The sequence below is a fragment of the Canis lupus genome, chromosome 2, assembly GCF_003254725.2.
Source record: "Canis lupus dingo isolate Sandy chromosome 2, ASM325472v2, whole genome shotgun sequence".
Lineage (NCBI taxonomy): Eukaryota > Metazoa > Chordata > Mammalia > Carnivora > Canidae > Canis > Canis lupus.
The window spans coordinates 23,617,507-23,642,832 of record NC_064244.1 but is presented as its reverse complement, the minus strand read 5'-3'; the positions used below and the strand labels follow the sequence as shown (position 1 = coordinate 23,642,832).

Below are 25,326 nucleotides of genomic sequence, written 5' to 3'. Positions count from 1 at the left end.
GATGACCTCAGCGAACCACAGTAACCGTCCCCTTCTCCTGGGAGTTCCCACCTTCTGTCCATGGGATGGAATGCTTAATACACAGATATGACCAAAATTAACCAATTTCTAAGGAGCGTGCTTGGCTCCAGTCGGTTCTCCCCGCCCGCTCCCCCCGGCCTTCCCCTACCAGGAGGGAAGGAGCTCTTAAAATTTCCCCTTTTGTTAGATTTCATCTGTTTTTTTGTTTTGTTTTTTTTTTTATTTCATCTGTTTTTAAACAGGGCTAGAGACCAAGAAGTTAAATAGTACCTTAATGCGTAACTTGAGGCAAAATGTTGTTCTACAATAGAATGAAAAATTCATGTGCAAAGAGATCTTCAAGGAAATAGACGTAGAAGCCTTTTCTTCATAGGAATGCAAACTTGATGAAATATGTTAAGTCAAATTTACTGCCACGAACAGGATCCATTTTCCAAAACGATTGATCTTAGCATTTCCCCAGGACAAGCACTCTGCCAACAGGGAGTCCCGTTGTGTAGGTTTGCTCCGAGGGCAGCTGACTCGACCGCGAGTCATAGACTCGCTACTCCTGTTCCATCCGGCCTCGGGCAAACCGCCCCGTGGATGTCACAGACTGGTGTTGATAAAAATCCCTAGACTCCTCCAGCAGCATAGACAGATCATGACGGTACAGACCCCTGAAGATTTTTCCAGACACGGCCCACCTTGCATGCTTCTAGAGATGCAGATTCCGCTTAAGTGGCGTGTGTCCCTTAGGAGACCCCTCGGTCCAGAGAAGCAGCAGCTCGGACACCCTGGGTTTCACCTTTGGTTCTTGAGCACGAGGTGAGGACGTGGTTGCTGGCCGCCAGTCTGGTTCTAAGCTTTAATTCAAGCTTCAGTTGACTTGCATTGATTTCATCTTACTTGAAACTCTCCATTCCCCGAGCGTTTCCCTCCCTAGTAGCCTCGTTGTGCTTTTAGGTATTTCGTATTTGGTGAATGACCCTCTCTAGTGACTTCTGTTGCTTCCTAGTTTGAGTTAGAAGGTTGTCATGTCATTCTTTTGTAGCACTGCAGCCAATTTTCTCTTATTCCGTGCCTTCGAAGGTGGTGTCTACTTTGAAACATCCTTCAGTCAGGTCCTGGGGGTTGTTGGGACCCCTTCCAGATTGACCTCCAACACCGCTCGGGCTCAGACACCACCTCCGACTTGCCCTCCCTTTGTCTGCACCTATCATTTCTGGGTTCCCACGCTGCATGTCTCATCGCACACGTGCCACTCATGTGTCCGCCGCCCTCGCTACATTACAAGCTCCATCGGGACCAGACTCCTCCATCCGTGTGTTCCCAGCATCTGACTGACAAGGTGTCTGGCAAACCAAGCAATAAGTGAATGAATGTGTCGTGCTAGTCATCCTGGGCCAAGTCTTTGAAACCACTTCCTGGTCTAGGGAAGGAATCCCTTTCTTACACCTTGAAACCTTCCACTAGAATGCCACTTCCTTTCCCGTCACTTTCCTGCTCCCCTCAACAAATCTCCCAAGCTTCTTCGGAATCGTGAGATTTTGAGGAAGCGAAACAACATCGCAAGAACAACTCCTCCAAACCATTTTTTTTTTTTTTTGGTTTGTCTTCCTTGATGCCTATATTCTGTAAATTTGTACCTGAAATGAACTTTTCATGATAATGAACCATTCTCCATCCAGTACTAACAGAACACCTCTCTGCAGGAAGGTCACGCACATGATCTAAGTAGTCTTCCGAACATTCCTGAAGGAAGGTGACCGTCCGTTCAGAATTCACCATGCTCTGACCATCCAACTACATGAAGTTGACTTTCTCTCTCTCTCTCTCTCTCTCTCTCGGTGGAGCTGAGTGTCTCGGCAGCTACAAGAAAACCAAGAGTCAAGTCTTAGAGTAGATGAAGTGCTGGAGGAGGTCAGAGGAGAGAGGTGGCTTCCACCTGATGGGGTGTAGCAGCGCCTTCAGTGGGTGAGGCCTGCAGTCCTTCATCGTAGGCTCGTGTGTCCAAGTCCCATAGTGGGCATTTAGTAGAGAAGCACTGTGATCTGGGGGCGGAATCAGCCCTGGATTAAGGGAAGAGCTTAGTTTTTTTTAATCCCAGCTCTGTCGTTAGCCAGCTGTGTGTGTCCTTAGTGAAGTCACTGTTCCCTTCAGACCTATAAAGAGCATCGGCCCCAATGCTCCCTGGGCCCTTTACAGTTTTAGAGTAGAACGACTTCTGTTCTTACAGAATTACAGCTCCCAGAGCTCCTGCCTCAGACCTCCGAGCACGTCAGAGGGCCATCTGAATGCCCACAGCACTCTGTCTGGGCCCCTTTTCTGATGTTGGCCACCATTCCTTCTGTGTATTTGTGCACGTCAATCACCATGATGGATTGTAGGCTCGCTGAGGGCAGGAGTCCTCTTCCTTCATTTTTGTGTCCTGGACTTAGTGTAAGCACACTCCCCTCCTCTCTCCTTGCCTTAACCTGTGACTCTCATCGGAGTCTTTTCAGCACTTTCACCTGTACGTCTTTGCTTTCTGGCAAAGAAAGACTCCCCCTCCTCATCCTCTGCCCAAGACTCCACTGAGCTTTTTGTATTCCCAGCCCCGCCTTTGGCAGCGAATCTTCTTGAGATAATCATGTCCATGTCTCATGTCCCCTGCTGCTTTCTTCCTGTTATTCCCCACTTCCTACCATTGGGCATTCTGGCCCCGCCATCCCTACAGAAACTGGTTTCGATCAATTCCCAGGAAAATATCTTATTATCACCAAAGGATCCTTGGGCGTTTTCATCGTAGCAGCTAGCAGCGCTTGCTCTCACCACCACCTTCCTCTGAAAGCTCTCCCACAGGCTCTCATGGGACCATTTGTTCTGCTCCTGCTCCTCTGACTGCCCCATGCCCCGTCCCGCTTAGGTTCCTCTTTCCTGATATTCTCTGTGGTTCTCTTGACATGCCTTGGCTCTTGGCTCTTTTCACTTTATGTTCCCTCCTGGACAGTTGTGTGCGTGCCTGCGGCTCCCACTGACCCCCACCCCGGGGCCATCGCTACAGCCTGACATGCACACCCTCAACTTCTCTCCAGCCCCAGTCACATCAAGCGTGGCGTGTCCAGATCTGCATTAATCAGTCTCCCACAAAACCATCTTCTTGTGTTTCCCCTATTTGGGCCAGGCTCCCATGATGCTTCTCTCTCCCCCTCACCCCCACAACTAGCCAGTGGCCTCTGAGGTTTAGACCTTCATCAGTTTCACTCGGGTGTTTGCGGCAGCCTCTTAGCTGTCTCCCCACCGATATCTCTCTTCTGTAATCTGTCCATCACATCATAGCCAGAAAGGACTTTTCTAGATTTCCAGATTTGATCTTGTGGCCCTGGCTACTTGAATCTTCTATGCCTCACTTGACTTTGAGACACAATTTCAGTTCCTTAGGACACAGGATCCTCTGAGCCCAGGGTGCCGACTGCCTTTGCACCTCCTTCTCCTGCCTTTCCCCACACGCATATTGGTCTCCTTGCTAGGAAGAAGTATGCTTTTTCTCACCACTGTGCCTCGTGTGGGATATCCTGCTGGTTTCGGATGCCATTTCCCCCCCTCTTCTGCCAACAAGTCCAAACTTGGCCTTTAGGACTCAAGTCACACATCCCCTCTGCTAAGAAGCCTTCCCTGTCCTCCCCAAGCAGGATGAAGTGCCTGCCCCCATGTGCTCCAACATTGCCTTGGACTACCATAGCACTTACCATGTTGCTCCAGGGGCTGTCTACCAGTCGGTCTCCACCCCATCCACAGTGAGCACCCAAAGGGTCCGAACTTCTCCCTTTGGCCTTGAGCCTGGGACACAGTGGATACTTGACACATCTTTGCTGAACGGGTAGATAAAGGCATGCTAGAAGGATGGCCATGCAAGGCCCCAGCCTGTCTTCCCCAAGCATTGGCTGTAGGATAGAGCCCACATTGCTTAGCCCAAACCAGGCCTTTCAACACTTTGCTTCTGTCTGCTTTTTAGGAATAAATTCCAGTCTTTTCTGAAAAGACTGGTCTACTTAACTGACCCCTGAACATTCCATTCTCATTCTAGTCTCTCCTCCACAAATTGAATATGTTAATGGAGTGGGACTCCGATTAGACCCCACATGTCAAGGCCTATGTTCTATGCATAAGAGCATCTTGCCTTTCAGAATCAACGAAGCAGCCCTGAATTATTTAGCCTCTCGTCCCCTGATAGTCCTCCCTCTTTCCTGTTCCCCTTGTGTTTTGAAGACCCTGGCAGGCATTAGCTACACATGGCCCCGACGGCCCGATGATAATTTCCCATCATTTAAGTGCCAGAGCCAAGTACCATTCCCCTTCCCTTTAAATTGGATAAAACCCAGAGCTGTGGCTTGCAAGTGATGGCAGTCCACTGGGGGAATTAAGGGTTCAGAGAGAACGGGACCCATTTTAATAAAAAGCATTTGCACGGCCAGTGATTCCATCTACACTGTGGCTCTGAGGTTCCTTGGGGTAGGATGAAATATGAAGCAAGAGGACCTTTGAAAGTGGTTGGAGGAATTTATTTTAATTGGAAATGGTGGTGGCGGTCTGCACTCGGAGTAAACTCTGGATGGCGCGCAGCGGTGAGATGGGCACGGTGTGAAGAGCCACAGGGCACCCAGGTGCACGGAGGTCCGGGACCCTGGCACCACCGTGTCTCAGGTTCCTGCTGTGCCTGCACAGCTGCCGAGCGAGCATGATCGTGAGATCCGTGCCTCCGTGCCTCCCGCCCTTGCTCGTCTATTCCTTAAGCCCCGCGTTCCCATGCCGTACTTTGTATTTAAGAAAAATTACATAAGCGCACCTAAATCAATCAACTGCTAGACCTTCAAATTACTCATAACCATGAGATCTAAGAAAAAAATCCCCGCGGCAGACAGCATGGCCAGGAAAAAACCCAAAGACAATCTGCATTTAAATTTGCAACACTGCACAAGCACAGTAGCTCATCTTTCTCAGCACTGCCCCGTGCCCCCCACCCCTGACCCTTTGCATCCTCGACTCCTTTCGTTCCTGCTGGGCAGGTGTTACCTCGGTTGCACAGATAAAGAAACTGAGGCTCAGAGAAGTTAGGACACTCAGGATCACATGGCGATGATGAACAGCAGAGCCAGAATCGCCTACGAGATACGGGCACAGACCATCCCGAGCGGCAGAAGCAGGTTCAAATGCGGGTCTGACTGCAAAGCCCCGTCCTGGGCCTCAAGGCCCAGCGACTCCAAAGGATCCTATTCCTGGACGTCACCGCAGGCTGGCATTTTCACGGGGAGGGGTCCTCACAAGAGTATGAGTACTCAAGTGTAACCGCGTGGGGTTTCTGAGACCGTTCAGTTGTTCAATCTGCCTTTACTTTCTCACTTTTGTATTTTTAGATGCATCATCCCATTCAGATGAAACCTGCAGATAGTGAAAAGTCAAACGGTAGGTGGTGACCAACTGTCTCGTGTCATACTGTCTGTTTCTTTCGATGAAGAGGTCAGATGGGGGAGGGAGGAGCCCTCCCCGACCATGCTCCTGCCCTGGGAAAGTGGGGGGAGCTGCTCCAGGGATCTCGCCCCGCAGCTGGCTCAGCTGGAGAAACATGGAATTCGCTCTCCCGCCTCGTATGCCTCTGCTGTAAAGATCTGGGAAGACAAGAGATGGTTCTCCGTGGCCCTCTGTTCGGGGCCTGCTCTGTGCGGTGACTCTGTGGCCTTTGTCTCTTGTGGGTCTCGTCACGCAGAGCAGCCCAGGGCCCCTGATGGGGAGGAAGGTCCTCGCGGGGTGCAGAGCGGGAAAGGGCTCGCCCGCTTGGAATCCTGCTGTCTTCCCTCCTCCTTTGGTGGGTTCCTCTGCGGACCCCTTCTTGGAGTCCTACCCATGCATTTGCATCCAAATTCATTCAGAATTCAGTGGACCGATTAAATAAAGGGACGCTCGGTACTAAAATATGCATGTGATGAGGTCTGTAAAATAATTGAGATTTACCTTTCCCACCCCGGCAGGGCTGACAGCCACGTTTCACTCCTAAGTTTCTGCCTCCATCTACGCCCGCCTTCTGTCCCCTTTTTGTTCTTTGAATTCACCAAAATGTATGTTAAAGGGGATCCGCTACCTTCCCAGACCTCGGCGCGTCTCCGTCCCCCAAGACTGACATAATCAACAGTGTTTGCTCCCACAGGCAGGTCTGCACATCATTAATTAGTAATCAGGGCAGAAGCCATGCACTCGGAGATCTGAGTATCTGCAAATGTAAATTATGATTGGGGTCTCAATCTCTCCGCGAGGTATTTTTTGCTAATTGTGGTGCATCCCACTTTCTGGCTTCTTCACGGACGAGGAAGGTTTGAGGACCATTCCAAGTCATGGCATGGTGTCACCAGCATCCGATGTGTCCTGTCAGGGAGTAGATTTGGGTGCTTGGTCACCCCCCGACCCCCGGCCCAGCCTGAGAGTCTGTCCCCTTCGTCCCACACTACCTGCTGCACACCTGGCACCCAGCTTTTCCCGCAGGACCTCAGGTCACTTCCACCCCTTTATTCTAAAAGCAGCTACTCTGTGATGACTTAGCGTTATCAGCACTGAATCTGAAGCAGAACAAGGAAAAGGACTACAGGAAGTGCCCTGACCCCCCAGAATTTACCGATGTTCAGTCTAATCGTCGCTTAAACCCCAAACTTGGATCTCCTTGTTCATGAAATGGGAATGACGGTCACTACCTCGCATACACTGGCTTTTTTTTTTTCTTTTTTAGACACATGTTAAGATACTCCCAACAGAATATAAAAACTAGTGAAAGGGAACAAAGGGGAAAGGAGAGAAAATGAGTGAAAATATCAGAGAAGGAGACACAACATGAGAGACACCTAACTCTGGGAAACAAACAAGGGGTAGTGAAAAGGGAGGTGGGCGGGGGATTGGGGTGACTGGGTGATGGGCACTGAGGGGGGCACTTGGCGGGATGAGCACTGGATGTTATGCTAAATGTTAGCAAATTGAACTCCAATAAAAAAAATTAAAAAAAAATACTCCCAACAACGCTTTGCAAACAAGAAAGCACCACTTCTATGATATGTGGGGTAGTGTCACCTCCCAGATGTTTCTCTGGCCTCCTACGGCTCTGAATCTGCGTGGAGAGTGTCTAACACAGAAGGCCAGGTGCCCGTGCTGTTTCCGGAGCCTCTCTGCTCCAGAAGTACACGTTTAGGGTCTGTTCTGTTTCCAGAGGAGAGAGAAATGCTGTATTTGAGGGATGAACCCTGCCTGTGAAGGTCATGTGGGAGCTTCTGGCCGCTAGGAGATGGTCCCTATCCTTTAGACTCTTGAATCTCTAAACTGTGTCAGGACAAGGGCCGTGAAGGACAGTTTATTTCTGAACTTTGGGTCAGCGCTATAAAAACATGATGAATTAGGGAACTCAGCCGGAAATGTTTGACCTGAAATACCCAAGGAGTTGGACTATGACAGGGTTTCTTCCCTAGCATTTGCTGCTGTGCGGACACAAAACCTGACTCGGAGACCCTGTTCCTTGGGCTAGCAGCCTGGAGGTCTCCGGTGGTTGGTCGCCCTTGCTTCCGGTGTCAGCTCTGGACACTGAGGGTTCTGTTTGCTCTGGTTCTAGAACCACAGCACCAGAGCAGAACTGCCATCAGCAAACCCAGTTTTTGCACGATCTCAGAAGCCACGTGGGATTAGACACTGTTTTACTAAGAGGAGAAGATAACTTCAGAATGCCATTGTTCAGGAAGCAGCTCAGGGTCACAGGTAGAAGCAATTTCCAGAAGCCCAGACTTGACCACTGACCCTGCACCTGTTAGCTGTGTCCTTGGGCAGGTTCTGTAACCTCACCCAGCACCCCCTATATCCCCAGCTGCGAGAGGGGGCTACAGTGGTCTATGGTCTCAATTCTTCTTCGAACACCCACCTTACAGGGTTGTCCTAAGAGAACACAAGTTAACATCTACAAAGAACTTAGCATAATACCTGGCACATAGTAAAACTTCGCTCTGCTAAGTCATCAGCACACTCGTGGCTAGCCGAGGCAGCTGCTTGGTGCATTCTGAGTGGCCGAAGCTGGCACTTCCAGCTTCGCATAGATAGCTCTGGACACACGAAGGAAAAGCCACCTCCATATACCTTCTCGTTGGGCCAGCGCTTCCCTTACTTTGTAGATTGACCTTCATTTTCTGAGTTTCCAGGAAAAAAGGGAAAAAAGTCAAGAAGTATAAGTGGGCTGAAAGCTCCTTTCAAAGCATTTTTCCTCATAGAGGTGTAAAACCCATGCCTCACTTTGCATGGGCTGACCAGGCTTCAGGGTTCTCCTTGGACCTGGCTGCAGAATCAGGAGAAATGTACCGTTTTTGAAAGCAAATGATAAAAGGTGCAAGCCCTTGGTGATTTCACGTGGCAGTTTTGACAGGTAAGCACAGTTTCCAAAGCTCATAGTGCACCAAGATTTCTTTGGCTCAGATGCTCTCAATAGCTCCTATAGTTGTGAAAGAGGGATAACAAGCTCTAATTGTACCTTTATTGAGTTTGCTGACATTTATGGATAGCACAAAGGACTCATCACGGTTAGACAGTTACCATCTTCATTATCAGGATGTTCGGCTCTCAGAAACTTTGTGTTTGCTGAGCAAGAAAGGGCTGCTAATCACTGGTTAATTAGTGATGGACAAATGAATTCCAGAAGGCCATCACTCTTTGAAGCCTTTGTCTATCTAGAGATTCTGACAAAGGGAGCCAGCCGTCCTGGTAAGCCCAGACCCGCTAGGCTGCTCTTGGATCTGCCCTGCCCTTTGGTATTTTACTGAACGGGCTTTCCAGATCTCCAGGCTTCCTAGAGCCTGCCCTCTTAATTGGCTCCGATTTAAGCTGCAGCCTCTAGCATATTTCTGCAAACTCACAGCATCTTACTTCTGCCCTGGTGCTTCTAACTGTGCCAGGTGTTCCCCCCCACAAAAAAAAAAAAAAAAAAAAATCCCATTCTGGATCAGCAATAAAATACTGGGATCTTTGGGAAGAACATATGAATAAGTACTCAGATCTCTCACAGAATCCAAGTTGTCTTCTTATTCTTCCACTGGGTACAGTTGAGTAATGGCAGGGGACGAGGCTTGAGGAGGTGTGGATTCCAGAGCGCAGCATACCCCAGCACAGACATTTTTACTACCTTTCATTCCCTATGCCCTGGGGGGGCCTCTTTCCTAGTTTTGTTTGCGGTACAGAAAAAGGTACCCACTGTGCAAGATTGGAAAGTAAATGTAGTTGCTGGATCTGAAGTTTGTGTAGCAGAAACTGATAAGAAAAGCATCGAGGTTGCCTTTGGTTCTGTGCTTGGAGTCTCAGCGACCAGCCAGTGTTCACTCTTAGGTCATGCTCCTGGTTGAGAGGATTGTTTTGGGGTGTTTTTGGTCCCTTCTGTACACAGAGCATAAATTCATTCATCCTGCTTTAATCCTCCAACCTCACAACTTGCCGGGGGCCCTTAAAGCCTCACATCGAGACATGCCAAGGGAGCCCTTTCTCTTTTTCTCAAGACCTCCAGCACCCCTGGTGTCCACACATCGAGTCTAGAGCTCACGGGGTCAAGGTGACCAAACATTGTCTAGTAAAGAAGTGATTCACAGGGCGTCCCCTTCCGGTCACTTTCCGCTTCCCCGGAAGAGGAAGAAATAATTTTGAAATTCAAAGTGGAGAGACTCACGGATTTGGAGGCAGTAATTAAATGCCATATGTTAGCACTAACACATTGAAAAGTTGTTAATTAATTCAGGCCGCCCTGCATCCAGGTGTGACTTTGACAGATTGTACACCAGGGTGTTAGCACAGACTTACAATTAGGGTTTTTTCAAAAACAAAGTTTGTATTCCCCCGAACTTAAAAAAAGTCCCCACTTAAAAACTTAAAATATTAACCCATTCTCGTAGCACAGGAGAACCTAAAGTGGTCTCTGGTCACGGACTGCCTTCCTGTCCCTCCGTAGTTAGCGGTGACGGTCACCCCACCTGCACGGCGCTCTGTATAAAAGGTGTCGCCCCTTGCTCATTCATCAGTTATCCTGAAGGAAAGTAGACTTTTCCCCTGCAGGGCCAGGACATTTTCTTTTCCTTCTTCTTCTTCTTTTTTTTTCTTTTCCTTCTTTCTTTCTTTTCTTTTTTAAAAATTTTTTTAATTCCCTTCAGCACTTAGCATACTACTATAAACACAGTAGGTTTGTTTAAGCAAGTCTGCCTTCCTGTGGATTGAAAACACGAGTAAGACGCCTGTGAACACGGAGGGGGGAAAAACACCAAGAAATGCATCAAAAAGTTGATGGAAAAGTTAAGCGAATGCAAGATAATTGTATTTATTTAGAATGTTGACAAAGCTGCTCAGGGACCCTCGGACTGGGAATCCCAGGAACAAGTTTGACAAATGAATTTCCACCAGGAAAACTCAAGGGAGAAGAAAGGGGGGAGTGAGTAGGTCTCCCCATTTGCCCCTGAAGCCCAACGGGGGCCCAGCTGTTGGAACCAGAGAGGGAGCAGGGCTCGCCGCCTTGCCAGCACCCAGCTTCTCTGCTGGGACCCGCATGCGGAGGACGAGGTGGGCACTTCGTCCCTATGGGTGGACACCCTATGGGTGGTGTCGGCTTCCCTTATATGTCCTGAGCTGCTGCCGCTACTGAAAGAGAGTTCTGGTCCATCTCCCTGCCTCAGGTGTGGCTGGCCTGATGCCTGGGACGCCAGGGCTTGTCAACAGGTGGTTTTCAGCTCTCACTGTTCATCTTACGGGGGGAAAATCATTTTTTCAGCTTATGCAGGAACAGCACATGTAGTTTATTCCAGCATCACCGTAAAGTTCCAAACCTGCAAAGCCTTTTAGCTCCGTGCCGTAGTGATCGGTTTCCCGGTGAAACTGAGGACTCAGGTTATCATTCGCTTTTGTTTGAAAGAACTAAAACCGAATTCTTCGGGATAAGAAGACATTCAGTAGGGCTTTTTTTTTTTTTTTTTTTTTTTTTTTTTAACATTCAAGAAGATACCAGCCATAGCCTCTGTGGGTAGAAGTCGTGGAGGCAGTGGGAGTGGGGAGGTTGCAACTGCACCTAGAAGTTTGCTGGCCCCTGCTCTTCCATGCTGCAATCTGTCCCTTCCCATCAGGGATGTCGTGTCCCCTCGGGGCCACCGTGTCATCAGTGTAGGTGGGCACAGTTGCTTGACCGACGTCCACCACTTCCCTGTGGATCACAGGTAGCTCACCTGCTCTGATGGGAAAGAGAAAAGCTTCTTACAAGTGAGATTGTTCATCTACTGGAGGGAAGTCGGGTCCTCCCCAGCTTCCCCCTGTGACTCAGAACCAGTGACACCATTGCCCACGGCCACTTTGATGAGGCTCAACACAGGACTGTGTTGCCTTGAGCCCCTCTCTACAGAAGCTGCAGGGGCTGAAGCCTGGCTGCTTTCCTCCATCCCCCCACTGCATGTTGTCCCCACACTTCTAGCAGCCTCTCCCCGTGCCCCTCCAGGGCCAGCTGAAATGCCACCCCCTCCGCCCACCAAGCCTTTCTGCAGCTCTTGGTGCACAGTCCATAGCTCATAGCCCCATGGTGTTTGGTTCCCACCCATGTGGCTCAGAGTCCTAGATTCTCTGCACCGTCGCAGGAGCTGTGTCGGTGCAGAGCACGGCTGGCAGGTGGGATCCTGGGCTTCTGCATCCCCACCCCAGGTACTTGGGTCACGCCAGGCACATAGCTGGGCTGTCCTCTCTCTGTCACTTAAGAAATACAGCCAGGAAAGAGAGGAGTTTAAACCTCTTTTTATGGATGACGAGGCCGAGGGCCACGCAAGTCAGCTCACCCCTTGGGGTGGCCGTCAACTCAGTGGGCAGTGCGGGACCCGGCAAGTCTCTGACCCAGCCCTGCCTTCCCCTGGAGGCCTCCTCTCCCTCCTCTGCCCTCACACGGGGGCCAGGACTGGAGCCGGGAGAGGGGCAGCAGCTATGGCCCAGGCTAGGCAGGTTCCTTCCCTGCCCCACCAGGGGTCTTTGAGACTGACACAGAACATCTTCCAAGTCTCCTGCTTCCAGTGCGGGGCTCCATGGGGCAGGAGCCCTTACCTGCCTCACCCAGGCCTCGCAGAGCTGCAGGGTCCACCGTAATGTCACACGGGGCTTCTTAAATTTAAATTATTATTTTTTAATTAGTTACAATTAAATCACAATAGCAGTTCAGTTTCTCAGTCACACTAGCCAGGGTTCAAGTGCTCAGGAGCCACACGGGGCTTTAGCAGACATCACGGACAGATGGGATCCCCCCCTGGGCGGCGGCCCCCCAGAGCAGGCCTCGCTGTGTCCCATCACTCCTTCGCTGACAGATCTCTCTCCCAGCCCCCGGGGGGCCCAGGCCGGTTTGACTCAGGCATCAAGAGCACCTGGCCCTAGAAAGCCGAAAATCCATTCTTGCCGGTTAAATGAAACCGAGACACTGGCTGTCCAGGGCAAGAATCCGGGAGACAGAGATAAGAGCCAGTTAAGAGCAGCGGTGAGATTATGACACAGATAGGACACGAAGGTTTCTACACAGCGTGGACGGCAGGGCCCTTCCCTAAGCCAGCCTGTCTAAAATGCTGGTACAGCCGCCTGCCCTTCCTTTAAATCCTAAGACGTGGATTAAAATGCAACACGGGACGTCTAGAACAGAGGTGGAGTTTTTTTTCCCTTTCCCTTTTTTGTGTTTATTTTATTTTTTAATTTTAATTTTAATTTTTTTTTTTTTGCTCTTTCCTTTAAAAAGGCTGCAAACACTGTCCCGAAATCAGTGATAATTGTGCCTTTGAGGCTAAATGTAGGCCACTTATCCTGAGCGCAGGCTTGTAGATTTTGAGGAAAATCTCCCGGGTCATCAGAGGCAAACCTTCCTCAGTCTTTTTACCCTCCCAGCAGTTTCCAGGGTTGGCACTGGTTGGGGCGGGGGGGGGGGGGGACGTGACACCCAAAATGCATTTCTGTCTGTCAAGTGTCCTGCATCCAGGTGCAAAGAATGGTCATCGTTCCCTTCATGCTCTTTCCCGTTTCGGGTTCCACCCCGAGCCCGGGGCCGTCCCGACGGGATTCTCAAGTAGCCACGGCCTCGCTCTGCCCCTAGAGTTGCCTTGATCTTCAGCCACAGATGCAGACCACATGTTGTCCTGGTTAGAGTGGACGGACGGACGGACGGACGGATGGACGGAAGGTCATCTATGTTTCTCCAGAGAGATGACCATCTCTCTTCTCTCTCCTTACTGTCTGGATCCACGCGGCCAAGCTATTTGAAATTGAGAGAGGAGGTTCCCCCCAGTGAATGCCTTATTCAGAGTTTCATTTCCCGTGGTGCTTTATCTGTTCATCCTATTTTTCTCTCCCCAACCTTTTTCTCTCTCTTGTCATTCAAGTCCAAAGAACACCTATGGGAGAAAAAAAAAATGCACGTTCAAAACGATCTCTATGTAATGGTAGCATTTGGTGACTACACGGAGCTCTAACATGTTAGCACCGTGAGTTTCCAGACGGGGTGGGAGGGGAGGACTTGGTGGTGTCTCGGGTCCTCTGAAGATGTCATGTGGGTAAGAGGCAGCTCACGGAGGGAGGCAGGATGAAGGGCGCCGGGGAAGGCGGCCTGGAAGTCCCAAGAGCTGGCCTTGGGAAGTCCCATGCTTCGTCTCACATGACCGGGGGCCCGGTTTGATGTGGTAATGAAGCATTAATTACAAGAAAAAAATGGGGGGGGGGGAATGGCCTTTGCTCATTCATTATTTTTATCTCCTAGCTGTGGAAGACCGAAAATTATTCATAGGAATGGTTTCGAAGAAATGTAATGAGAATGATATCAGGGTGATGTTTTCTCCATTTGGCCAGATAGAAGAATGTCGGATCCTCCGGGGACCCGACGGGCTGAGTCGAGGTGAGTGTACTGTCTATAAAGTCTCTTTCCTTAAGTGCTAATTGGAACTGTGTGTCACAATCAAGGTAGATGTAGCCACCGCACGCAGCAAGAGGTCACCCTGTAATGCGTCTCGTGTGATCACGTTTTCCAGCGTGAACTTTTCACCGTAGCTGAAGTGATCACCTTGAATTTCTCAGGTCGAGAAGGTCTTAGAGCCAACATATTAGCTCAGGCTCTCCCGGCCAGCGGGGACGCCGACAGGCCGCCCTGTCGTTATACATCCCTTTCGATCTCAAATTGAAGTACATTCTGGGGGTGAAGGAGAGATGTGGAGGAGGAAAGAGAATATTTGTTGTTTTCATCTTAGTCTCTGGCTTCCTGCCTCTGCCCGAGAGCCATGGGAAGGGGACGGGCCCCTTGACAGCGACATAAACCGAGGAAAAACGTCAGTGTCCCCACGTAGCGCAGAACAGCTTAGGGACTCAGGGTAGCTGGGCCTGTCCTGGGGTGTGAGGGTTTTATTTCCAAGAGCAAAATTCCTGGGAGGCCTGAGCACAGGAAATCCCATTACGTGGCAGACAGATGACTTGGTCCAGGAGATAGTAGGCTCCTCTTTGTCACCGTGATGGAAGCAGAGATGGGGGCTTCGAGCCCTGAGGAAAACCAGTGTGTCTGCAAGCAGCTACCCAAGGCAGCTGGAAATAACGTCCCTTTCCACGTCTGGCCCTCCTTGCACAGCAGATCCTTGGCTAACCCACTCCTAAGCGCTGTCGCGGAGTGTCCCCCCTCATCAGACCATGTTTCCCGAGACCGCCCAGGAGGCTGGAGTCAGGGTGTACATATAAAACGTCACTGTTCACTTCTCCTAAGCAACCCATATGTTTGCACCACAGAGAGGCTCTCATTCTATCAAGGATACTTCTCGATGCAGTTTCCATGGGGCTAATTAGAAACTTCTCTTCATTCCCAGTCTCTGGTTCTGGGACAGCACTGCCGTCTCGAACCACCTGCTGAAAGAAAAAGTTGGGCCTTACGTCTCAAAGCACTCCTTCACACCCGTGTCCCTCATTTTAGCTAAACTCAGCTCCACGTGAGGAAGAGCATTTGTTCTTTCGACTTTGAGATGCGAAACTTAACGCTGTCAGCTGCTAGAATCAAAGGCGTGGAGAACAAAGGTTTTCCGCCTACAGCCACCTCCGGGGCCCCCAAAACAGAGGCAATCGAGGGGAACAGTAGAAGGAGGTGGAAAAAGCTTCCTGCCTGCAGTCCCCGTGTTTTCTTCCAAAGGTGGTTTTAAAAGGAGGGAGGCATGGAATGGGCGTGACAGCTCGAGGGGTCCCCGACAGGCAGGCCTCCCCGAGAGCTGACCAAGATCGCTCTGAGTGTGGCCCCCACCTGCAGGCCCAGGGCCTCGGGCGGAGCCGTAGCTTACCGCCCACGCCGTTACCAGCGTCAACCACAGCAGCCCCCCAGGCTGGAGGCCACATGGCCTCAGGGGCAGGAGGATGCTGGGACCTCTGTCCTGGCGCACGCCCCCCCCCCCCCCCCCCGCCACCCAGTGCCACCCCAGCTCGTTCACTCCCTGAGGACTGCCAGTCACGCTGGGTCATCTGACTCTGCTTCCCCGGGGCAGCCGTGGGGGCGGGGGAGCAAGATCCCCGTGGGAAGAGGCAGCGTGGCTGGAAGAAGAAAAAAAGGTGCAGGAACCCACGAGCGGGACTGTTGCGATCCCTGTCCCTGCCAGCGCAGCGACCAGCGCGTGCGGGCTCCCCTCCTCCTCCCAGCCACAGCCCCGAGCTCGCAGGTTCCCAGTCGCCAAGACCCAGGACGTGGAGAACCAGCAGAGAGGAGGCCCCCCGACTAGCCACGGGGGGATTTTCTAGTGGTGAGAGCCCCGTGGGCCCGAGATCCCGGTCCAGAACTCCAGACGTGAGCTGTGACCACCGCCAGCCCACTGTCCCATCCCTGTCCCATCTCGGCCCCCCCCAAGGCAGCAGTCACAGTGCCTGCCCCGCTCCCCTCCTGGGGCGCCTGCCATGGGAGGTCTCCTGGGTGAGCATCCCGCGGCTGGGGGAACCCCACCCGTGCTCTCCGTCCGCCCAGCTGGTGCTCCGTGCGCTTCCTCCGGCGGCCTCGGGGCCCACGGTGCCTAGTGCTCCCCGAGCGCCCCTAAGTTACTCCCGCAGAGAAGACCTTAGAGCAGCCCCAGCTTCTCCCCCAGCTTCTCGCAGGACAGAGCAGGATGCGGTAGTGGCCTAGAGGCCTCGACCTGACCTGCCTGCGCTGCCGCCGGGCCTGGGCCGCAGAGCTCCACGCGGACGCCGGTTAGGACGCCAGTTAGGACGCCAGTTAGGACACCAGTCAGGGCAACGTGCTCCTCCCTGCTTCCTGCACATGCCGGCTCCGTGTAAAGAGGAGTACACTCCTCCCTGCCCCCCCCCCTTTTTTTTGCCTCCTTCTTCTTCTTTCTTCTTAACAGAAAAGTAATTTCTGGTGAACTGATGAGAATTCCCCATGGCAAAAAAAGAAAAATACTCATTTATAACCATTTGTTCTGAAATATAAAGCCAGATGCTGGTAGGTTTTTCAATTAGTGAGACCCAGGGACGCCTGGGTACAGGGGACTGCTCCTGAATCAGTGTATTTGTTAAAAGAACAATTCTCTCCCGTGCTACTATTTTGCTTCCATTAAAGAATTGCAGTTTTCAATCAAATATTAATAAGTGTCTCCCATTAGTGGCTGTGCAGATAAAGGGTGCTCAGCATTTCTGGTCTCTGATGCCTGTTGCTGGCTCAGCCGTTTAAGACGTAAACAAATACATAAAAACCAAGTGAAAGGAAAGGTTGGTCGCCCTGAAAATGAAAAGCCCCTTGTCCTACTAAACCGAGTCTAAACTAGTCTAAATAAAAAAGTTTTTGAATCAAACCATGCGATCATGAGGCAGAGGGACAGAAAAGTGGTTCGCTTTTCTGGCTTTGCCTTTGCCCAGTTCAGCTACAAGAATGAAGACCGAAGAGGCAGGCAAGGGCGCTGGCTCCCCCACAGGTGTCTCGGGTCATTTCTTCTCTGACCACCTCGGTAGCTTCACTTTCCTCCCTGCCAGGTGGCGAAGCTGAGGTCTCTCCGGGCTTCTAGAATCAGGGTCCCTGCACTGATTCGGGGGAGTGGGCTGCCAGGACCCACAGCTCTGTACTTTGGGTTAGAATCTTGAAAACAGAAATCCTCATCTCCATATTGACAAGAAAGACTATTTGCAAAGAAGCCCCGACAGTTACTCCCCAGCACCCAGATCCATGCCAGGTTCCAGATCAGGACCTCGCCCCCCTGCCCCCACCCCGCCCAGGAATCGTCACAACTGTACATGGACAGCACCTAGCATCTACCAAGCACGTTGAAACCAGCACTCAGCAAATATCAGGAGTCTGACTCTCTCTTTTCACCATATGCCCGCATCTCAACGTGCATTTTCCCCTGGGCGGGGGGGCAGTAACCATCTTTTCTAACTTGGAAAACCCAGTTTGAGATATTTTCAAGCCGCTCCCTAATACTCAGATCTTCTGCAGTAGCAGGTCAGCCTCCCAGGCCTGCTGACCTGTTTTGAGAAAGTAAGCGGCATACCACACGTCCACGCACAGGAAGTCAAATGAGATGTTTGCTCTCAAAATCAAAGCTGGAGTCCTCCAAGCCAGTGCATTCGTCAGTGTCCCTTTAGCCTGTTGATTTCCTAAAATACACATGTTCTCACTTACCCATAATCCCACCGTCAGAATGGACTGTTTGGGTACAGTCCACAGGGTTTTCTGCACCATGGCAACAAATATCTGTGACTCGGAGACAATGAAAGAGTTTATCTCATTTTTCTTTCCCACAAAGTGTAGTCAGATCTTTACTGCCATGTAAGGTAACTTTCTGCTTGTTTAAGAATATTCCAGCTGTGTTTATGGTGTTCCAACATTCTCCTGCCAAAACCCTTGACAAATGAAATTGGCAATATTCTCAGGGATGTTGGCGAGCACAGACTGGACTTAGCCACTAAATCCTCATTTGTTTCCATTATATCTGATCAGAATATTAGGATAGGGCTTTTGACTTTTAAAACAGGTACGCACGGTGGACTCAGTTTGGATCATGACAGCTTAGGCTCGCCCACTGATATCTAAGCATGTGCGGAAACTCGTATCAAATACCCCTGGGTTAGGTACTGCATTTTGTTATCTGGTTCTCCATACAGTCCCTGAACCTCCCCTCGGGGCTGAGAATTGGCAAACTAGTAAGTCCTGCTCTGCACTCAGCCTGAGGTGCCATTAAGGAGCAATCCCTCCACACCAGTTCTAGAGAAACGAAGCCACCCCTGGGGGTGGTGTACCCCAGTACTAGTTGTGACGCTCTCGTGTTCTACGGAGAGCATATGTTTAATACACTCTGCCTCCACTAAAAAGATACAGGGAGGAAAATCGGCTGCATTAAGAACTCTCTTTGGCCGAATGGGAAGTTATAAACAAGTTTTCCATAGGCCAAAAGCTGCTTCGTGCCACACAAGTTATTTTAAGTACGCTTCCCTCAGTTGAAATATAGCAGACTGCTGCTTCTCTTTCAAAGAAGAAGCATAAAAGCAAGAGGCCCTGACATTGTACATGCTTTTGAAAGTGCCTGTGCTCCTTCCTTTCTTTCTTCTCTCTCTCTCTCTCTCTCTCTCTCTCTCTCTCTGGTGCAGACCAAGAATTCATCTAGTTCTCTCAAAATTCTCTTGCAACTGAGAAAATAAGTAGAACACCTGAGTGAAGATAGCTTTTCAGTTGAGATGACAAGCGTAATAGATGTGTTCCAGAATCTTCTCTGTGACAGGGCCACGTGCGTTCCTTAGATCCCGTCTGTAGGAGGAAATTACTTGGAGAAACCTTTCCCCAGTCAATCATTTATCTGTTTTAGCAGCAAGAAGGCAACCCCACCAAACCGGGAGGAGTGCAGCCCCTTTCATTTCTGTGAGCCATCTCTGACATTCTGAAAGTAGAGACAATAAGTAATTGTAAGGTAAAATACAGGGTGGCCACAGTCAAGGATGAATTTTTTCTTAATTTTTTTTTCAGCCATTATGTATTTAGAGAGGTTTCAAGACAATAAGATACAGGCTATCTTAACTAACCAAAAAAAAGAAGAAGAAGAAGAAGAAGAAGAAGAAGAAGAAAAGCTTCATTTCTTGGTACATGTCATCTTTTTCCCCCCATTCTGGTTTCTCCCACGTTTTAATCAGTAGTCAGAGAACTGACTCCTGAGACAGTACATCCAATAATCTAGAATAGAGGAGGGCTGGCCCTACAAGGCCGTCAGAGCAGTCACCCTGTCAAGAACCAGTGGACCCCACTGCACCCAGAAGCTCATTTTTAGTAGGAAGGGCCAATTGACCTAAGTTATTTTTGCCCAATGGAAAGTCAGTTCCTTGGCTTGTAGAAGAAGCTGGAAGCCAGTCTTGGTGGAAGAAGCTTATGTGACCCTCTATTACTGAAAAGCATTTTGAGGCCTAATCCTGAAGCCACCAACCATGTTTTCAGTGCCGTGGGAAAGAAAATTAAAACCTAGCCATAGGACTAGAGCAGAAATTACAAAGGTTAACAAGCTTCCATTTGGTTCTGAAGTTGCAGAACTTCATCCAGAAGTTCTGGCGTAGAGAGGGAGGTCTTCAATGTGTGCTCTCACTTTACAAATGGCAGTAATTTTCGTTCTTAAGTAATTGAACACAGCACATAGCCCCGAACTTGACAGAGCCCCTAAGGAGACAGGTTCCCTCTTACTGCACCACTGCCAATAGAGTAAAAAGGTTAAAGGAGTCATCAGATTTGTCAGATCATTTTTTTTGGATGCAGTAACGGTTGTATAATTAGAAGCATCAGTCGAGCTTTTAATTGCAGGTTTCAGAGAGGAAAGAGCAATGGTTCGAGTTTATAGAGATGAAATTTTATTGTTCTGTTGCTAATACTTCTGAGACCTGCTAATTGCTGTATCTTTCTCACTAAGTTACTCAAAAAGTTCTGCTTGTTCTGAAATTGTGATAAATGCATAAACTATGCCTTATTGATTTCTGTTGACATTTTACATGTGTTTTTTTTTTTTTTAATGCATTCTTAACCTCCATTTGGAAAACTGTTTGGCACATGTTCCTGGATAATTAGAGCAAATAAAGTGAATGAAACAGTTTCGGGTATTAAAAGCAGAGTTAGGCCAGGCTTCACATGATGTCAAATAGATCTCCATCAGATTATTTGCAAAAGCAGATAATTCCATTGCAGTCTCAAGAAATGCAAGAAGAGAAATCTTAGTGCTACTTCCTCCGCTGATCATGTCGGTGATAACCACAGTGTTTTTGAAGGGGCACCATTTTGAGACGGATGGTGACTTTGGGGCTCTCTAATTGTAGCACTGAGTCGCAATATGGAAGCCAGTAGATGTACTGTCATCTGTTTCACACTATTACACACATCTTCTAGATGCCTCAGAGAAGGCTCCAGATCGCTTTCACTGATGACAGAAGCTACAGCCAGTGGAGGTACAGACAAGTGTGTTTAAATAGTAAGCTCCGCTAGCTGCTATAATGTCAGAGAAGTATATGAAACATCTCGGCATTCATAGCAAGCTAGACTTCAGGCTTTGTAAGGCCAGCTCAGCCGGGAGGTGAATGAGGGATGACTCTCCCACCTACTGAGAGTTTTGTTGTATTAAAAATTACAGCATGATGCAAAAAAAAAATGCATTGACTTATTCTCATGACTGGATGTTTTTGTGCTTTGGGGGTAATGGGCAGGTGCTACTTTCTCTTATTGCTGTTTGATTAAAAGGTGCTAATACAGTATTGACTTGATAATCTCACCAGGTACACATGCAGAGCAAACGAAGAAAATATACTTTATGACTCACAAATTGATTTACAGAAACCAAACAATCTGCTGGGTTGTTGTTTTTTTTTTTCTTTCTTTCTTTCTTTTTCTTTCTTTCTTTTTTTTTCCCCCCCGGATATAGAACATTCTGTTTGGCTTACTGGCCACAGGGGCAATAATCTCGCACTGTGGATACCAGAATTCCACTTCCATGCGTTCACTCTGAGAGGACAACAGGCTTCTGCCTCTCAGTGTTTAGATCTGCTTCATTTGGAAATCTTTTAAGTAGTAATAATAATAATGTTTTGAAGAAATTGAGTGGAACACTAAATTATTCTCTGATACCTAAGTTCAAACTGTGCAAAGCTAAAGAAGCTGAAAATCAATGCACTTTTAAAGTCATTAGAGATCATAAGTGAAATAAGTCTGCATTGCTTTAGCTAAGCTTTTAGTGTGCCGTGGTATTATTATAAAATCAGCCTGAATCTGCATTAATTTCACAGTCCTTTTCTCTAAGAAGCCCAAGGGTGCATGATGAATAAAATGTAAATTTCTGAAGGCAGTGTTTTTATTAGTGAAAAGGGCAATGAGCCATGTAGTTGGAGCAGTGACCTGTACGGTGGCCAGTACTGCCTCAAGGAACAGAAGCAGGCACTGTAGACGCTGCTTATTTTACCGCACGAGAAATAAAGAGCCGTGGAAAGTTCAATGGGTCTCACAGGAAACATTCAGAGAACTGTACATTGTCTTGTGTATGTTAGACTTTAGGTCAGATCTCTGATGCATATCCGAAATCACAACTCTGAAAAGTCATAGAGATTTCAGACGGCTAAGAAATCTAATGCAGATTTTCTAAAGTTTTACCTGATAAGCACTATTGAATATTCTCAGAGTGATAGAGCATTTGTTCTTGTGCGTGATTAATAACAACCAAATAGTTCCTGCAGGATGTGGTATATTTCTTTGCATTGGAATCGCATCAGTGTATACGTATGCATATATATGTTTTAACGGCCCAGAAGAGACCAGAGATATTTATTTGCTGACATTTCGAGCCTTTGGAATTTATTTGCTAATTCGCCCTCCGGTGTGAGGATTGCATTATCTGCTGCTTAGAAATCAACTCGAAAATTTGAAATCCAAAGCCTCGAATGTGTGGAGTGGATGCCCTACAAGTCAAGATAATCAGCCAAGGAGAAAATGTAAAATTACAACTTTTTATTTTAGAAAATGCAAGAAAAAGATCTTGCTAATTTCAAAGCACCCTCCCCTTCCCTGTGGCTTAAAAAAAAAAAAAAAAAAGTGCCCAACTACTTTCCCCTCGTCTCCATTTAAAAAAATAAATAAATAAATAAACCAGTCAATAAATAAATCTTTCTGCTTTGGTCAGATTAGCAAGTCAGCACTGTGAATAAAAAGCAAACTAAGATAAAAACCGAGAGAGAAGTTGTTGATTTTTATGTACTACTGAGAACGGTGTCGTCCTGTGGCAGTTCTCGTAGACTGTGTTGGTTTAACAAGCGTCCAACCCTTTTGTCTTGTTGTTTTTTGTCTTTCCTGCTCCCTGTCCCCTTGTTTCCCACAGGCTGTGCGTTTGTCACATTTTCTACAAGGGCAATGGCACAGAATGCAATCAAAGCCATGCATCAGTCTCAGACCATGGAGGTACTGTATCATCTGCCCTTTCTTTGTTTTCTTTGTGCAAATGATGGGGAATGGTAAAGCCGCTCTCTCCTGTGCGGATTGTTTACATGACAATCACAGATTGACACTTTCACCATCTCTTCCATTCATTCATATTCATCCTCTCTCTCTCTCTCTCACTCTCTCACTCTCTCTCTCTCTCTCTGAATTTTTCCCCTAATGACTTGAAATGCATTTAGTAAAACCTTCCACTTGCTGTACATTATTTTTTGAGCCTTTTATTGTAGTGGCCCAGGCCCTGCAACGTAGCGTCACGGTGCAATTTAAACCAAGACCCATTCTCGACCTCTAAAGGATCCAGTCCGTTCCTGGTCCAGGGTTGGTATGGAGTCAGCCTTAACAGCCCTCGCTCCAAATTGCGGCCTGCCCTGTGCCAATCACAGGGTTCTTCCCCCCCCCCCCCTTTTTCCTTTTCCTTTTTTTTTTTCTTAAATGTGAGGTCAAGTTCTCTTTAGTCCAAACAAAATTGTGCTTTTGCATCAAGAATGTCGGGAGAAAATTAATACTTCTCCTACATTGTTTAACCCGTGAAAACGTTACAACGCATGAAAATCTCTGGAAAAACCAGATTCATCTTTTTACATTTAAAAAAAAAAAAAAACCTCCCAATAAAAGAAACATAAAGGCTCAAATTTGGTCTCCTAAATGAGAGATAGTGGCTTTGGGGGAAGATCTATACGCTGGTGGGTGTTCGCCCACATGTGTAGATAGATGGCTCTGTACTTCTAGTCTGTGATTTGGGTCTGGCCTTTCAGAATTTTGCACAAAAGCATTCCAAGAGTGATATGCTGTTACTTACTCTGTATTGTCTGATAGATCCATTTGGGAGTGCATGTTCTGCTGTACTCTGTATACTGTACCTCTGTGTATGGGTGATCTTTTCTGGAAAGTGGCCCTGTGGTGTTACCTGAAGTTACGTTTTCATCTTCCGAAAAGCAAAATATTCTCAATTTTATTTAATGTGCAAAAATTTCTTTATGGATTGTTTGCGCTTTTTTACCTCTTTTTTTTTTTTTTTTTTTTTTTGAGCGAGGTGGGAGGTGGAGGGTGATTTTTTTTTTCATTTGTTTGTTTGTTTTTTTGCAATGCTGCATCTCCCAAAGCACGCTGGGAGCTAAGTGATCATTCCGCGTCATGTTCTGTGGGCGACTTTTTTTTTTTTTTTACAGTGACCCGGAAGGTGGGCGGACAAGGGGGCAAGGAGTGTGCATGGCCTTGTCATTAAGTGTTTACTGTACTTTTCTGAGTTTTGATATCAGCATTGCAAAGCCTAATTGTCTTTTTCGAGCTTCATTTTGACTTTGATATTCCTAACATATCTTATATAATCACTGTGTTTTCCTTTCAGTGCAATGCATTTTTAAGACACTCACACCCCCCTACCTGAAGGCAAGCTCAGGTGGAAAGCGGCCACGATAGGAGATAATTAGCAGGAATTGAAATACCTAGGGATCCAGTCTTGTACAACATGCAGTCACACGTTGATGCTCTGTGTGTCCCCTGCCTTCTCTCCGGCTGCTCCACTATCGGGGATCAGTCTGATTCCCAGCTGCCTTTCAGTGTGGAGATTTAAAAAAAAAAAAAATGAAAGTACTGTTAGGGAAGAAAACAAGTTTTCACCTGTATTTATTATCCTCCATACACATGTTTCATTCTTAATCATTTTTTATTTCCTGTGATTTAGTGATTTGTACCTTAGATGATTTTTTTTTAACCTAAATTCTTTCAGCTCTAACTCCCATTCCTTCATCAGGGACCCCCTGAGTAAAGCCGCAGAGGATGCTGGTCTGTGTTCTCCTGTGTTCCTACGGGGAGAGAGCTCGGGAACATAGTGCAGACCTGGGTATGAACCAGAACCAAAGAAGAATAGGCTCAGGATGAAAAAGAATCCGCTATAGAGAATGGGGCATATTCATTCTTAAGAAATCCTTAATCCTTTGGTATTGATATCTCTATTATTAAAAAGTCAAATCTGGTGCACTTGTTTTGAAATCTGGACACCCATGCTCATGAGGACAGAGGGGCCCTCAGACACTTAAATTTCTTGTTGAATTTTAAAAAATACATTTAAATGGAAGACTGTATATCATGCCCGTCACATTACAGTTGTACAACTAAAGTTTGCTGGTTTTTTTTTTTTTTTAACTAATTTTGTTATTTTTAGGACTCTGGCTCACATCTTTAACCAAGATGTATTATCTAAGGAATTTGAATTCCAAATGACTTGAACGTTAAAGTTTAAAAGAACATTTCCTTAAAAATAATGAATTTTTATATCATACCTTCTATTTTTCCATTTTCCTTCTAATCTGTGCCCACTCTGTTTTTCCTTTTTTATGGTTTGAACAAGTTATTTTGGGGCCTAATTTTTTGCTTCGGTATCTTTTTTTGGTCATTGTTTTATGTTTTTTTTTTTTGGTATTTAAGGAAGAAAACAAACAGTAAACGTACCGTTAGGAGGAGATGCTATGATTTGTTATGGAACAAATTTGAAACAACGATAACAACCCTTTGCATATGCAACCTTCCCTCTGTATCATTTCCATCTTCGGAGTATTTTGCTCTCTTTAAAGCAACGAAGGGCTGAACTCTGGAGCAGAAGAAGAAAAATGAAGTATAGAATTTTTTTTTAAATGGTGGAAATATTATTTACATGCGGTTGACTGACATTTAACGTTGTGTCCCGTGGCCGTGGCTACCAGAGCTGAAGACCGATATGCTGGAAGTTCAAACTGAAACATCTACCTCATTTTTCTCACTTTTTTTTTTTTTTTTTTTTGGTCATAACATACACCATAGCCTCACATATTCACAGCTACATCCCCAGTAACTACCTGAGGTGATAA

At 47.7% G+C, this 25,326-nt stretch overlaps 1 protein-coding gene across 18 annotated transcripts in view; it reads left to right on the top strand.

The window, feature by feature from the left end:
• The window catches only part of CELF2 (CUGBP Elav-like family member 2), an 815,728-nt gene that overhangs the window by 727,666 nt on the left and 62,736 nt on the right, over positions 1 to 25,326 (top strand). For all 18 annotated transcript variants that reach the window (XM_025445402.3, XM_049100929.1, XM_049100920.1 and 15 more), the window contains 3 exons: positions 5,397 to 5,445; positions 13,790 to 13,924; positions 22,362 to 22,441. In XM_025445402.3, coding sequence (XP_025301187.1) covers positions 5,397 to 5,445; positions 13,790 to 13,924; positions 22,362 to 22,441 — 264 coding nt within the window. The remainder of the gene's footprint in view (positions 1 to 5,396; positions 5,446 to 13,789; positions 13,925 to 22,361; positions 22,442 to 25,326) is intronic.